Below are 14,088 nucleotides of genomic sequence, written 5' to 3'. Positions count from 1 at the left end.
GCCTATCTCCCTTCACACCTATCCACTCCACCCTCCTTTCCGATCCTATCACCTTTATCCCCATCACCTTCCTATCGGACCCTCAGCTATCTTCCCCCATGACCCACCCCTCCCCCATTTATCTCTCAGTCCACTTGGGCCCCCCCCTCATTCCTAATAACATCAACTCTCCAGCTCCTCAGATGCTGTCTGACCGATGGTGCTTTTCCAGCCCCACACATTTTGGGTTGGTTGTGTGTGTGTGTGGGGCGGGGGGGGGGGTGGAGGGAGGAGTGAGTGTGTGGGTCTGAGTGAGTGTGTGTGTGAGACTGTGTGTGTCTATGTGGATGTGAGAGTGTGTGTATGGGTGGGTGTGAGGATGTGTGGGAGTGTGTGTGACTGAGTGTGTGCGTGTGTATGTGGGTGGGTGTGAGGGAGTGTGTGTGACTGTGTGTATGAGTGGGTGTGACGGAGTGTGTGTCTATGTGGATGTGTGAGTGTGTGTTTGTGTGTTGGGGTGGGTGTGAGGATGTGTGGGTGTGAGGGTGACTGAGTGTGTGTGCGTCTGTGTGGATGTGTGAGTGTGTGTTTGTGTGTATGAGTGGGTGTGAGAGTGGGTGTGACTGAGTGTGTGTGTGTGGATGTGTGAGTGTGTGTTTATGTGTATGTGGGTTGGAGTGTGTGAGTGTGTATGTGAGTGTGAGAGTGTGGATGTGTGAGTGTGTGTTTATGTGTATGTGGGTGGGAGTGTGTGAGTGTGTATGTGAGTGTGAGAGTGTGGATGTGTGAGTGTGTGTTTATGTGTATGTGGGTGGGAGTGTGTGTGTGAGTGTGTGTTTATGTGTATGTGGGTGGGTGAGTGTGTGTCTGTGTGGATGTGTGAGTGTGTGTTTATGTGTATGTGGGTGGGTGAGTGTGTATGTGAGTGTGTGTCTGTGTGGATGTGTGAGTGTGTGAGTATGTGTATGTGGGTGGGTGAGTGTGTATGTGAGTGTGTGGGTGCTCTCACCAATTTTCATCTGGAAGTTGTTGAAGGAGTGTTCATTAATGTACTTCATCTGCTCCATCAGCCTCGTTGCGTAGTCTGCCAGTGCCATAATGTGGGATTTGCCCAGCTTGTCGTAGGTGGAATCGTTGAGCCCAGATGCTGCCATGTAGGTGCTACCAATGGTTTTAATCTTCTCCAACTGGTGGAATGGTTCCTCACTGATAATCTATCACAGCAAGTAACCAGGGTCATACAGACTGGCACTGTGCCACACTCCCACACACAGCGTCCCCATCCTCTCTGCACTGGAATGGAACACACTCTCTCTCACACACACACACACAGTGTCCCCTTCCTCTCTGCACTGGAATGGGACACACTCTCTCTCTCACACACACACACAGTGTCCCCTTCCTCTCTGCACTGGAATGGGACACACTCTCTCTCTCACACACACACACACACACACACACAGCGTCCCCATCCTCTCTGCACTGGAATGGGACACACTCTCTCTCACACACACACACACACTCACACACACACACACACACACACACAGTGTCCCCTTCCTCTCTGCACTGGAATGGGACACACTCTCTCTCTCACACACACACACACACACACACACAGCGTCCCCATCCTCTCTGCACTGGAATGGGACACACTCTCTCTCTCACACACACACACACACACACACACACACACTCTCACACACACACACACACACAGCGTCCCCTTCCTCTCTGCACTGGAATGGGACACACTCTCTCTCACACACACACACAGCATCCCCTTCCTCTCTGCACTGGAATGGAACACACACTCACACTCACACACACACACACAGACACACACTCTCTCTCACTCACACACTCACACACTCTCTCTCACACTCACAAACACACACATTCTCTCTCTCACACACACACGCACTTTTCTCTCACACTCACTCTCTGACACACACACACTCTCCCTCTCTCTCTTCCACACTCACACTCTCTCCCTCTCTCTCTTACACACTCTCACACTCTCCCACTCAGAGGTGTGTAACTCCTGTGAGAGTGAAATAAACGCTGCACCCACCTCGTCGAAATCAGCGATGATTTCGTTCAGGAGACGGAGACACTCCACCCCCTCGTTGTTCGCCTCCAGCTCCACGTAAAACTCGGAGAAATTGCTGATGGACGCGAACATGACAGCAACGCACTCACACGACTGGTAATACAGCTCATCGTTCCGCCGTTCACAGGCAAGGAAGTGAGCAGCCACGTCTTTCGGCAGGATGTTGTGGAGCAGACGCCGATTATACGCCTGCAGCTCCTCCATCTCCTCCTTCTCCTCAGTGGCCTATATCGAGGGAAAACACACACACGCACACACACAACCACACACATACACATACACACACACGCAGAGACTCACACACACACAGAGAAACGCACACACAGACACAAACACAGAACCACACACACGCAGAGACGCACAAACATGCAGACACACACAGAGAACCACACACACGCAGAATCACACAAGACGCGCACACACACAACCGCGCACACACACAACCACACATACACAGAACCACACACACGCAGAGACGCACAAACATGCAGACACACACAGAGAACCACACACACGCAGAACCACACAAGACGCACGCACACAACCACACATACACAGAACCACACACACGCAGAGACGCACAAACATGCAGACACACACAGAGAACCGCACACACGCAGAACCACACAAGACGCACACACACAGACGCGCACACACACAACCACACATTCACAGAACCACACACACGCAGAGACGCGCACACACAGAACCACACACACACACACGCACAAACGCACAAACATGCAGACCCACACACACACAGACGCACAAACATGCAGACACACACACAACCACACACACACAGAGATGCACAAACATGCAGACACACATGAGCATACACACAGAGACCGCGATACACACAGAGACACACAAACATACACACATATACGTGCAGACACACACAGACACAGAGATACACATGTGCAGACACACACACACATGAGCAAGCGCAGAGACACACACACACACAAAGACAAAAACATTCAGACACGTGCAGACACACCAACATGCAGAGACACAAACATGTACAGATATGTGCAGAGACAGAAATGCACACAAACTCACAGACACACACAGAGACATACAAACACACACACAGACACACACACAGACACAGATGCACAGACACACCGAGACAGAGCAGTAACATGAGTATCCCTCTGCAGACACATGGGTAATTTCACACCCCCTCCCTGACCCTGAAACCGTCCCCTACCCCCCTCCCTGACCCTGGAACCGTCCCTTACCCCCCCTCCCTGACCCTGAAACCGTCCCCTACCCCCCCTCCCTGACCCTGAAACCGTCCCCTACCCCGCCTCCCTGACCCTATAACTGTCCCCTACCCCCCCCTCCCTGACCCTGAAACCGTCCCTTACCCCCCCTCCCTGACCCTGAAACTGTCCCCTACCCCCCCCTCCCTGACCCTGAAACTGTCCCCTACCCCCCCCCGACCCTGAAACTGTCCCCTACCCCCCCTCCCTGACCCTGAAACCGTCCCTTACCCCCCCCTCCCTGACCCTGAAACTGTCCCCTACCCCCCCTCCGACCCTGAAACTGTCCCCTACCCCCCCTCCCTGACCCTGAAACTGTCCCCTACCCCCCCCTCCCTGACCCTGAAACTGTCCCCTACCCCCCCCGACCCTGAAACTGTCCCCTACCCCCCCCTCCCTGACCCTGAAACTGTCCCCTACCCCCCCCCGACCCTGAAACTGTCCCCTACCCCCCCTCCCTGACCCTGAAACTGTCCCCTACCCCCCCTCCCTGACCCTGAAACCGTCCCCTACCCCCCCCTCCCTGACCCTGAAACTGTCCCCTACCCTCCCTCCCTGACCCTGAAACTGTCCCCTACCCTCCCTCCCTGACCCTGAAACCGTCCCCTACCCTCCCTCCCTGACCCTGAAACCGTCCCCTACCCTCCCTCCCTGACCCTATAACCGTCCCCTACCCCCCCCTCCCTGACCCTATAACCGTCCCCTACCCCCCCCTCCCTGACCCTATAACCGTCCCCTACCCCCCCCCCCTGACCCTGAAACCGTCCCCTACCCTCCCTCCCTGACCCTATAACCGTCCCCTACCCCCCCCTCCCTGACCCTATAACCGTCCCCTACCCTCCCTCCCTGACCCTGAAACCGTCCCCTACCCTCCCTCCCTGACCCTATAACCTTCCCCTACCCCCCCCCTCCCTGACCCTATAACCATCTGCTCACCCTCAATCCCATCTATGCATCTTGTATGATTATGTGATAAGGAGGTGATGGTGTTGAACTGGGATGGACAGAGTTAAAATTCACACAACACCAGGTTAAAATCCTGTCGGACTAGAACTTGGTGCGTGATTTTTAGCAGAATGTTTACAGGAGGGCCGAAGGGCTGAGGTGTGGCAGATGGAGTTTAATTCAGATCAATGTGAGGGGCTGCACTTTGGGAAAGCAAATCTTAGCAGGACTTCTACACTTAATGGTAAGGTCCTAGGGAGTGTTGCTGAACAAAGAGACCTTGGAGAGCAGGTTCATAGCTCCTTGAAAGTGGAGTCGCAGGTAGATAGGAGAGTGAAGAAGGCGTTTGGTATGCTTTCCTTTACTGGTCAGAGTATGGAGTACAGGAGTTGGGAGGTCATGTTGCGGCTGTACAGGACATTGGTTAGGCCACTGTTGGAATATTGTGTTCAATTCTCGTCTCCTTCCTATCGGAAAGATGTTGTGAAACTTGAAAGGGTTCAGAAAAGATTTACAAGGATGTTGGAGGGTTTGAGCTACAGGGAGAGGCTGGGACAGGCTGGGGGCTGTTTTCCCTGGAGCGTCGGAGGCTGAGGGGTGACCTTATAGAGGTTTATAAAATCACGAGGGGGGTGTGGATAGGGTAAATAGACAAGGTCTTCTCCCTCTGGGGTGGGGGAGTCTAGAACTATACGGCACAGATTAGATTACATTAGATTCCCTACAGTGTGGAAACAGGCCCTTCGGCCCAACATGTCCTCACAGACCCTCTGAAGAGTAACGCGCCCAGACTCATTCCCCTACCCTATATTTACCCCTGACTAATGCACCTATCACTATGGGGACAATTTAGCACGGCCAATCCACCCTAACCTGCACATCCCCGGGCACTACGGGGACAATTTAGCACGGCCAGTCCCACCCTAACCTGTACATCCCTGGGCACTACGGGGACAATTTAGCACGGCCAACCCCACCCTAACCTGCACATCCCTGGGCACTATGGGGACAATTTAGCACGGCCAATCCCACCCTAACCTGCACTTCCCTGGGCACTACGGGGACAATTTAGCACAGCCAATCCACCCTAACCTGCACATCCCTGGGCACTACGGGGACAATTTAGCACGGCCAATCCCACCCTAACCTGCACATCCCTGGGCACTACGGGGACAATTTAGCACGGCCAGTCCCACCCTAACCTGTACATCCCTGGGCACTATGGGACAATTTAGCACGGCCAATCCCCACCCTAACCTGTACATCCCTGGGCACTATGGGACAATTTAGCACGGCCAACCCCACCCTAACCTGCACATCCCTGGGCACTACGGGACAATTTAGCACGGCCAATTCACCCTAACCTGCACAACCCTGGGCACTACGGGACAATTTAGCACGGCCAATCCACCCTAACCTACACATCCCTGGGCACTATGGGACAATTTAGCACGGCCAATCCCACTCTAACCTGCACATCCCTGGGCACTACGGGGACAATTTAGCACGGCCAATCCCACCCTAACCTGCACATCCCTGGGCACTACGGGGACAATTTAGCACGGTCAATCCCACCCTAACCTGCACATCCCTAGGCACTATGGGACAATTTAGCACGGCCAATCCCACCCTAACCTGCACATCCCTGGACACTACGGGACAATTTAGCACGGCCAATCCCACCCTAACCTGCACATCCCTGGGCACTACGGGACAATTTAGCACGGCCAATCCCACCCTAACCTGTACATCCCTGGGCACTACGGGGACAATTTAGCACGGCCAATCCACCCTAACCTGTACATCCCTGGGCACTACGGGGACAATTTAGCACGGCCAATCCCACCCTAACCTGTACATCCCTGGGCACTACGGGGACAATTTAGCACGGTCAATCCCACCCTAACCTGCACATCCCTGGGCACTACGGGACAATTTAGCACGGCCAATCCCACCCTAACCTGCACATCCCTGGGCACTACGGGACAATTTAGCACGGCCAATCCCCACCCTAACCTACACATCCCTGGGCACTACGGGACAATTTAGCACGGCCAATCCCACCCTAACCTGCACATCCCTGGGCACTACGGGGACAATTTAGCACGGCCAATCCCACCCTAACCTGCACATACCTGGGCACTACGAGACAATTTAGCACGGCCAATCCACCCTAACCTGCACATCCCTGGGCACTACGGGGACAATTTAGCACGGCCAATCCCACCCTAACCTGCATATCTTTGGACTGTGGGAGGAAACTGGAGCACCCGGAGGAAACCCACACAGACACGGGGAGAATGTGTAAACTCCACCCAGACAGTTGCCCGAGACGGGAATCGAACCCCTGCTGTGCTAACCACTGAGCCACAGTGCCACCCAGGTTCAGGAGGAGCGAGGAAAGCTATAAAAGGGACACGAGGGGTAACTCTTTAACCCAGAGGGTGGTGCGTGTGTGGGACGAGCTGCCAGAGGAAGTGGTGGGGGCTGGTACGAGAACATTTTAAAGGTGGATGGGGGAAACATGGACAGGAAGGGTCTAGAGGGAGATGGGCCAAGTGCTGGCGAATAGGGACTGGATTAGTTTAGGGATATACGGGCCAGCAAAATGGAGTGGGGCCGAAGGGTCTGCTTCCATGCTGTCCGCCTCTGCTGACTGAGTGAGTATTCCCTCGGCCCGCTCTGAGGTTTTCCAGCCCCTCCCCGTAGCTCCGAACCTCCAATCCAGGCAGCATCCTGGGAGACCTCTTCCAGCATTCTCTGACCCACGCTCTCCCTCTCCAACACCCTCCCCGTAGAACGCAATCTCCTCGCAGTGTCCCTTGCCCCTGAGCTGAAAAGGCGACCTAATCACTGGCCCGTATTCCCCTCCGGATCTCCCTGGGGTGAATCGGTGCTGCATTCCGGGATGGTTTTCCCGTTACCTGGAGCTTCCAGAGGAAGTCTAGACGGGCAGTGGACTCGACCTGCTGGGCGTGGAGGTACAGGGCGATCACAAAGACGATCAGGATCACAGGGGTCATGTACTTCAGTGGGACTCTGCTGCTCACCTCCTCACTGCGAGACAAGACCGGGAGAGAGAAGACGTCACAAATCCAGGGAGCAGTCTGAGATTGGGACAGGACACGGGGAGGGAAACAGGCCAGAAGGTATACGGAGCACAGGGAGAATGGGAAATGGGAACACGCGTGGTTACAACACTCTCCCTGATACACTGAGACTCTCCGTTATAACACACTCTCCCTCTCTATCACTGTATCACACTGACCCTCAGTGAGACTCTCCATTATAACACACTCTCCCTCTCTATCACTGTGTCACACTGACCCTCAGTGAGACTCTCCATTATAACACACTCTCTCACTCTCCGTCTCTACCACTGTGTCACACTGACCCTCAGTGAGACTCTCCATTATAACACACTCTCCCTCTCTATCACTGTGTCACACTGACCCTCAGTGAGACTCTCCATTATAACACACTCTCTCACTCTCCCTCTCTATCACTGTGTCACACTGACCCTCAGTGAGACTCTCCATTATAACACACTCTCCCTCTCTATCACTGTGTCACACTGACCCTCAGTGAGACTCTCCGTTATAACACACTCTCTCACTCTCCCTCTCTATCACTGTATCACACTGACCCTCAGTGAGTCTCTCCATTATAACACACTCTCTCACTCTCCCTCTCTATCACTGTATCACACTGACCCTCAGTGAGACTCTCCATTATAACACACTCTCCCTCTCTATCACTGTATCACACTGACCCTCAGTGAGACTCTCCATTATAACACACTCTCTCTCTCCCTCTCTATCACTGTATCACACTGACCCTCAGTGAGACTCTCCAGTATAACACACTCTCTCACTCTCCCTCTCTATCACTGTATCACACTGACCCTCAGTGAGACTCTCCATTATAACACACTCTCTCACTCTCCCTCTCTATCACTGTATCACACTGACCCTCAGTGAGTCTCTCCATTATAACACACTCTCTCACTCTCCCTCTCTATCACTGTATCACACTGACCCTCAGTGAGACTCTCCATTATAACACACTCTCTCACTCTCCCTCTCTATCACTGTATCACACTGACCCTCAGTGAGTCTCTCCATTATAACACACTCTCTCACTCTCCCTCTCTATCACTGTGTCACACTGATCCTCAGTGAGACTCTCCATTATAACACACTCTCTCACTCTCCCTCTCTATCACTGTATCACACTGACCCTCAGTGAGACTCTCCATTATAACACACTCTCCCTCTCTATCACTGTATCACACTGACCCTCAGTGAGACTCTCGATTATAACACACTCTCCCTCTCTATCACTGTGTCACACTGACCCTCAGTGAGACTCTCCATTATAACACACTCTCTCACTCTCCGTCTCTACCACTGTGTCACACTGACCCTCAGTGAGACTCTCCATTATAACACACTCTCTCACTCTCCCTCTCTATCACTGTATCACACTGACCCTCAGTGAGACTCTCCATTATAACACACTCTCTCACTCTCCCTCTCTATCACTGTGTCACACTGACCCTCAGTGAGACTCTCCATTATAACACACTCTCCCTCTCTATCACTGTGTCACACTGACCCTCAGTGAGACTCTCCATTATAACACACTCTCTCACTCTCCCTCTCTATCACTGTATCACACTGACCCTCAGTGAGACTCTCCATTATAACACACTCTCCCTCTCTATCACTGTGTCACACTGACCCTCAGTGAGACTCTCCATTATAACACACTCTCTCACTCTCCGTCTCTACCACTGTGTCACACTGACCCTCAGTGAGACTCTCCATTATAACACACTCTCTCACTCTCCCTCTCTATCACTGTATCACACTGACCCTCAGTGAGACTCTCCATTATAACACACTCTCTCACTCTCCCTCTCTATCACTGTGTCACACTGACCCTCAGTGAGACTCTCCATTATAACACACTCTCCCTCTCTATCACTGTGTCACACTGACCCTCAGTGAGACTCTCCATTATAACACACTCTCTCACTCTCCCTCTCTATCACTGTGTCACACTGACCCTCAGTGAGACTCTCCATTATAACACACTCTCTCACTCTCCCTCTCTATCACTGTATCGCACTGACCCTCAGTGAGACTCTCCATTATAACACACTCTCCGTCTCTATCACTGTATCACACTGACCCTCAGTGAGACTCTCCATTATAACACACTCTCCCTCTCGATCACTGTATCACACTGACCCTCAGTGAGACTCTCCATTATAACAAACTCTCTCACTCTCCCTCTCTATCACTGTGTCACACTGACCCTCAGTGAGACTCTCCATTATAACACACTCTCCCTCTCGATCACTGTATCACACTGACCCTCAGTGAGACTCTCCATTATAACACACTCTCCCTCTCGATCACTGTATCACACTGACCCTCAGTGAGACTCTCCATTATAACACACTCTCCCTCTCGATCACTGTATCACACTGACCCTCTGTGAGACTCTCCATTATAACACACTCTCCCTCTCTATCACTGTGTCACACTGACCCTCAGTGAGACTCTCCAGTATAACACACTCTCTCACTCTCCCTCTCTATCACTGTGTCACACTGACCCTCAGTGAGACTCTCCATTATAACACACTCTCTCACTCTCCCTCTCTATCACTGTGTCACACTGACCCTCAGTGAGACTCTCCATTATAACACACTCTCTCACTCTCCCTCTCGATCACTGTATCACACTGACCCTCTGTGAGACTCTCCATTATAACACACTCTCTCACTCTCCCTCTCTATCACTGTGTCACACTGACCCTCAGTGAGACTCTCCATTATAACACACTCTCTCACTCTCCCTCTCTATCACTGTGTCACACTGACCCTCAGTGAGACTCTCCATTATAACACATTCTCTCACTCTCCCTCTCTATCACTGTATCACACTGACCCTCAGTGAGACTCTCCATTATAACACACTCTCTCACTCTCACTCTCTATCACTGTATCACACTGACCCTCAGTGAGACTCTCCATTATAACACACTCTCTCACTCTCACTCTCTATCACTGTGTCACACTGACCCTCAATAAGACTCTCCATTATAACACACTCTCTCACTCTCCCTCTCTATCACTGTGTCACACTGACCCTCAGTGAGACTCTCCATTATAACACACTCTCCCTCTCTATCACTGTGTCACACTGACCCTCAGTGAGACTCTCCATTATAACACACTCTCCCTCTCTATCACTGTGTCACACTGACCCTCAGTGAGACTCTCCATTATAACACACTCTCCGTCTCTATCACTGTGTCACACTGACCCTCAGTGAGACTCTCCATTATAACACACTCTCTCACTCTCCCTCTCTATCACTGTATCACACTGACCCTCAGTGAGACTCTCCATTATAACACACTCTCCCTCTCTATCACTGTGTCACACTGACCCTCAGTGAGACTCTCCATTATAACACACTCTCCCTCTCTATCACTGTGTCACACTGACCCTCAGTGAGACTCTCCATTATAACACACTCTCCCTCTCTATCACTGTGTCACACTGACCCTCAGTGAGACTCTCCATTATAACACACTCTCTCACTCTCCCTCTCTATCGCTGTGTCACACTGACCCTCAGTGAGACTCTCCATTATAACACACTCTCCCTCTCTATCACTGTATCACACTGACCCTCAGTGAGACTCTCCATTATAACACACTCTCTCACTCTCCCTCTCTATCACTGTATCACACTGACCCTCAGTGAGACTCTCCATTATAACACACTCTCTCACTCTCCCTCTCTATCACTGTATCACACTGACCCTCAGTGAGACTCTCCATTATAACACACTCTCTCACTCTCCCTCTCTATCACTTTATCACACTGACCCTCAGTGAGACTCTCCATTATAACACACTCTCCCTCTCTATCACTGTATCACACTGACCCTCAGTGAGACTCTCCATTATAACACACTCTCCCTCTCTATCACTGTGTCACACTGATCCTCAGTGAGACTCTCCATTATAACACACTCTCTCACTCTCCCTCTCTATCACTGTATCACACTGACCCTCAGTGAGACTCTCCATTATAACACACTCTCTCACTCTCACTCTCTATCACTGTATCACACTGACCCTCAGTGAGACTCTCCATTATAACACACTCTCCCTCTCTATCACTGTATCACACTGACCCTCAGTGAGACTCTCCATTATAACACACTCTCCCTCTCTATCACTGTATCACACTGACCCTCAGTGAGACTCTCCATTAGAACACACTCTCTCACTCTCCCTCTCTATCACTGTGTCACACTGACCCTCAGTGAGACTCTCCATTATAACACACTCTCCCTCTCTATCACTGTATCACACTGACCCTCAGTGAGACTCTCCATTATAACACACTCTCCCTCTCTATCACTGTCACACTGATCCTCAGTGAGACTCTCCATTATAACACACTCTCTCACTCTCCCTCTCTATCACTGTGTCACACTGACCCTCAGTGAGACTCTCCATTATAACACACTCTCCCTCTCTATCACTGTGTCACACTGATCCTCAGTGAGACTCTCCATTATAACACACTCTCTCACTCTCCCTCTCTATCACTGTATCACACTGACCCTCAGTGAGACTCTCCATTATAACACACTCTCCCTCTCTATCACTGTATCACACTGACCCTCAGTGAGACTCTCCATTATAACACACTCTCCCTCTCTATCACTGTCACACTGACCCTCAGTGAGACTCTCCATTATAACACACTCTCTCACTCTCCCTCTCTATCACTGTATCACACTGACCCTCAGTGAGACTCTCCATTATAACACACTCTCTCACTCTCCCTCTCTATCACTGTGTCACACTGACCCTCAGTGAGACTCTCCATTATAACACACTCTCCCTCTCTATCACTGTATCACACTGACCCTCAGTGAGACTCTCCATTATAACACACTCTCCCTCTCTATCACTGTGTCACACTGACCCTCAGTGAGACTCTCCATTATAACACACTCTCTCACTCTCCCTCTCTATCACTGTATCACACTGACCCTCAGTGAGACTCTCCATTATAACACACTCTCTCACTCTCCCTCTCTATCACTGTATCACACTGACCCTCAGTGAGACTCTCCATTATAACACACTCTCCCTCTCTATCACTGTGTCACACTGACCCTCAGTGAGACTCTCCATTATAACACACTCTCCCTCTCTATCACTGTATCACACTGACCCTCAGTGAGACTCTCCATTATAACACACTCTCTCACTCTCCCTCTCTATCACTGTATCACACTGACCCTCAGTGAGACTCTCCATTATAACACACTCTCTCACTCTCCCTCTCTATCACTGTATCACACTGACACTCAGTGAGAGTCTCCATTATAACACACTCTCTCACTCTCCCTCTCTATCACTGTATCACACTGACCCTCAGTGAGACTCTCCATTATAACACACTCTCCCTCTCTATCACTGTGACACACTGACCCTCAGTGAGACTCTCCATTATAACACACTCTCTCACTCTCCCTCTCTATCACTGTGTCACACTGACCCTCAGTGAGACTCTCCATTATAACACACTCTCTCACTCTCCCTCTCTATCACTGTGTCACACTGACCCTCAGTGAGACTCTCCATTATAACACACTCTCTCACTCTCCCTCTCTATCACTGTGTCACACTGACCCTCAGTGAGACTCTCCATTATAACACACTCTCTCACTCTCCCTCTCTATCACTGTATCACACTGACCCTCAGTGAGACTCTCCATTATAACACACTCTCTCACTCTCCCTCTCTATCACTGTGTCACACTGACCCTCAGTGAGACTCTCCATTGTAACACACTCTCCCTCTCTATCACTGTATCACACTGACCCTCAGTGAGACTCTCCATTATAACACACTCTCCCTCTCTATCACTGTGTCACACTGATCCTCAGTGAGACTCTCCATTATAACACACTCTCTCACTCTCCCTCTCTATCACTGTATCACACTGACCCTCAGTGAGACTCTCCATTATAACACACTCTCCCTCTCTATCACTGTATCACACTGACCCTCAGTGAGACTCTCCATTATAACACACTCTCCCTCTCTATCACTGTGTCACACTGACCCTCAGTGAGACTCTCCATTATAACACACTCTCTCACTCTCCCTCTCTATCACTGTATCACACTGACCCTCAGTGAGACTCTCCATTATAACACACTCTCTCACTCTCCCTCTCTATCACTGTGTCACACTGACCCTCAGTGAGACTGTCCATTATAACACACTCTCCCTCTCTATCACTGTATCACACTGACCCTCAGTGAGACTCTCCATTATAACACACTCTCCCTCTCTATCACTGTGTCACACTGACCCTCAGTGAGACTCTCCATTATAACACACTCTCTCACTCTCCCTCTCTATCACTGTGTCACACTGACCCTCAGTGAGACTCTCCATTATAACACACTCTCCCTCTCTATCACTGTGTCACACTGACCCTCAGTGAGACTCTCCATTATAACACACTCTCCCTCTCTATCACTGTGTCACACTGACCCTCAGTGAGACTCTCCATTATAACACACTCTCCCTCTCTATCACTGTATCACACTGACCCTCAGTGAGACTCTCCATTATAACACACACTATCACTCTCCCTCTCTGTCACTGTGTCACACTGACCCTCAGTGAGACTCTCCATTATAACACACTCTCTCACTCTCCCT

General features: G+C 51.0%; 1 protein-coding gene across 1 annotated transcript in view; it reads right to left on the bottom strand.

The window, feature by feature from the left end:
- The window catches only part of LOC140471149 (adenylate cyclase type 6-like), a 48,738-nt gene that overhangs the window by 10,065 nt on the left and 24,585 nt on the right, over positions 1-14,088 (bottom strand). The window contains exons 2-4 of the mRNA XM_072567027.1: positions 7,233-7,365; positions 2,054-2,317; positions 983-1,193 (exon numbers count right to left, since the gene is read on the bottom strand). Of these exons, the coding sequence (XP_072423128.1) occupies positions 983-1,193; positions 2,054-2,317; positions 7,233-7,365 (608 nt within the window). The remainder of the gene's footprint in view (positions 1-982; positions 1,194-2,053; positions 2,318-7,232; positions 7,366-14,088) is intronic.

The sequence above is a fragment of the Chiloscyllium punctatum genome, chromosome X (assembly GCF_047496795.1).
Source record: "Chiloscyllium punctatum isolate Juve2018m chromosome X, sChiPun1.3, whole genome shotgun sequence".
NCBI classification, from domain to species: domain Eukaryota; kingdom Metazoa; phylum Chordata; class Chondrichthyes; order Orectolobiformes; family Hemiscylliidae; genus Chiloscyllium; species Chiloscyllium punctatum.
This window is presented reverse-complemented; position numbering and strand designations above follow the sequence as displayed.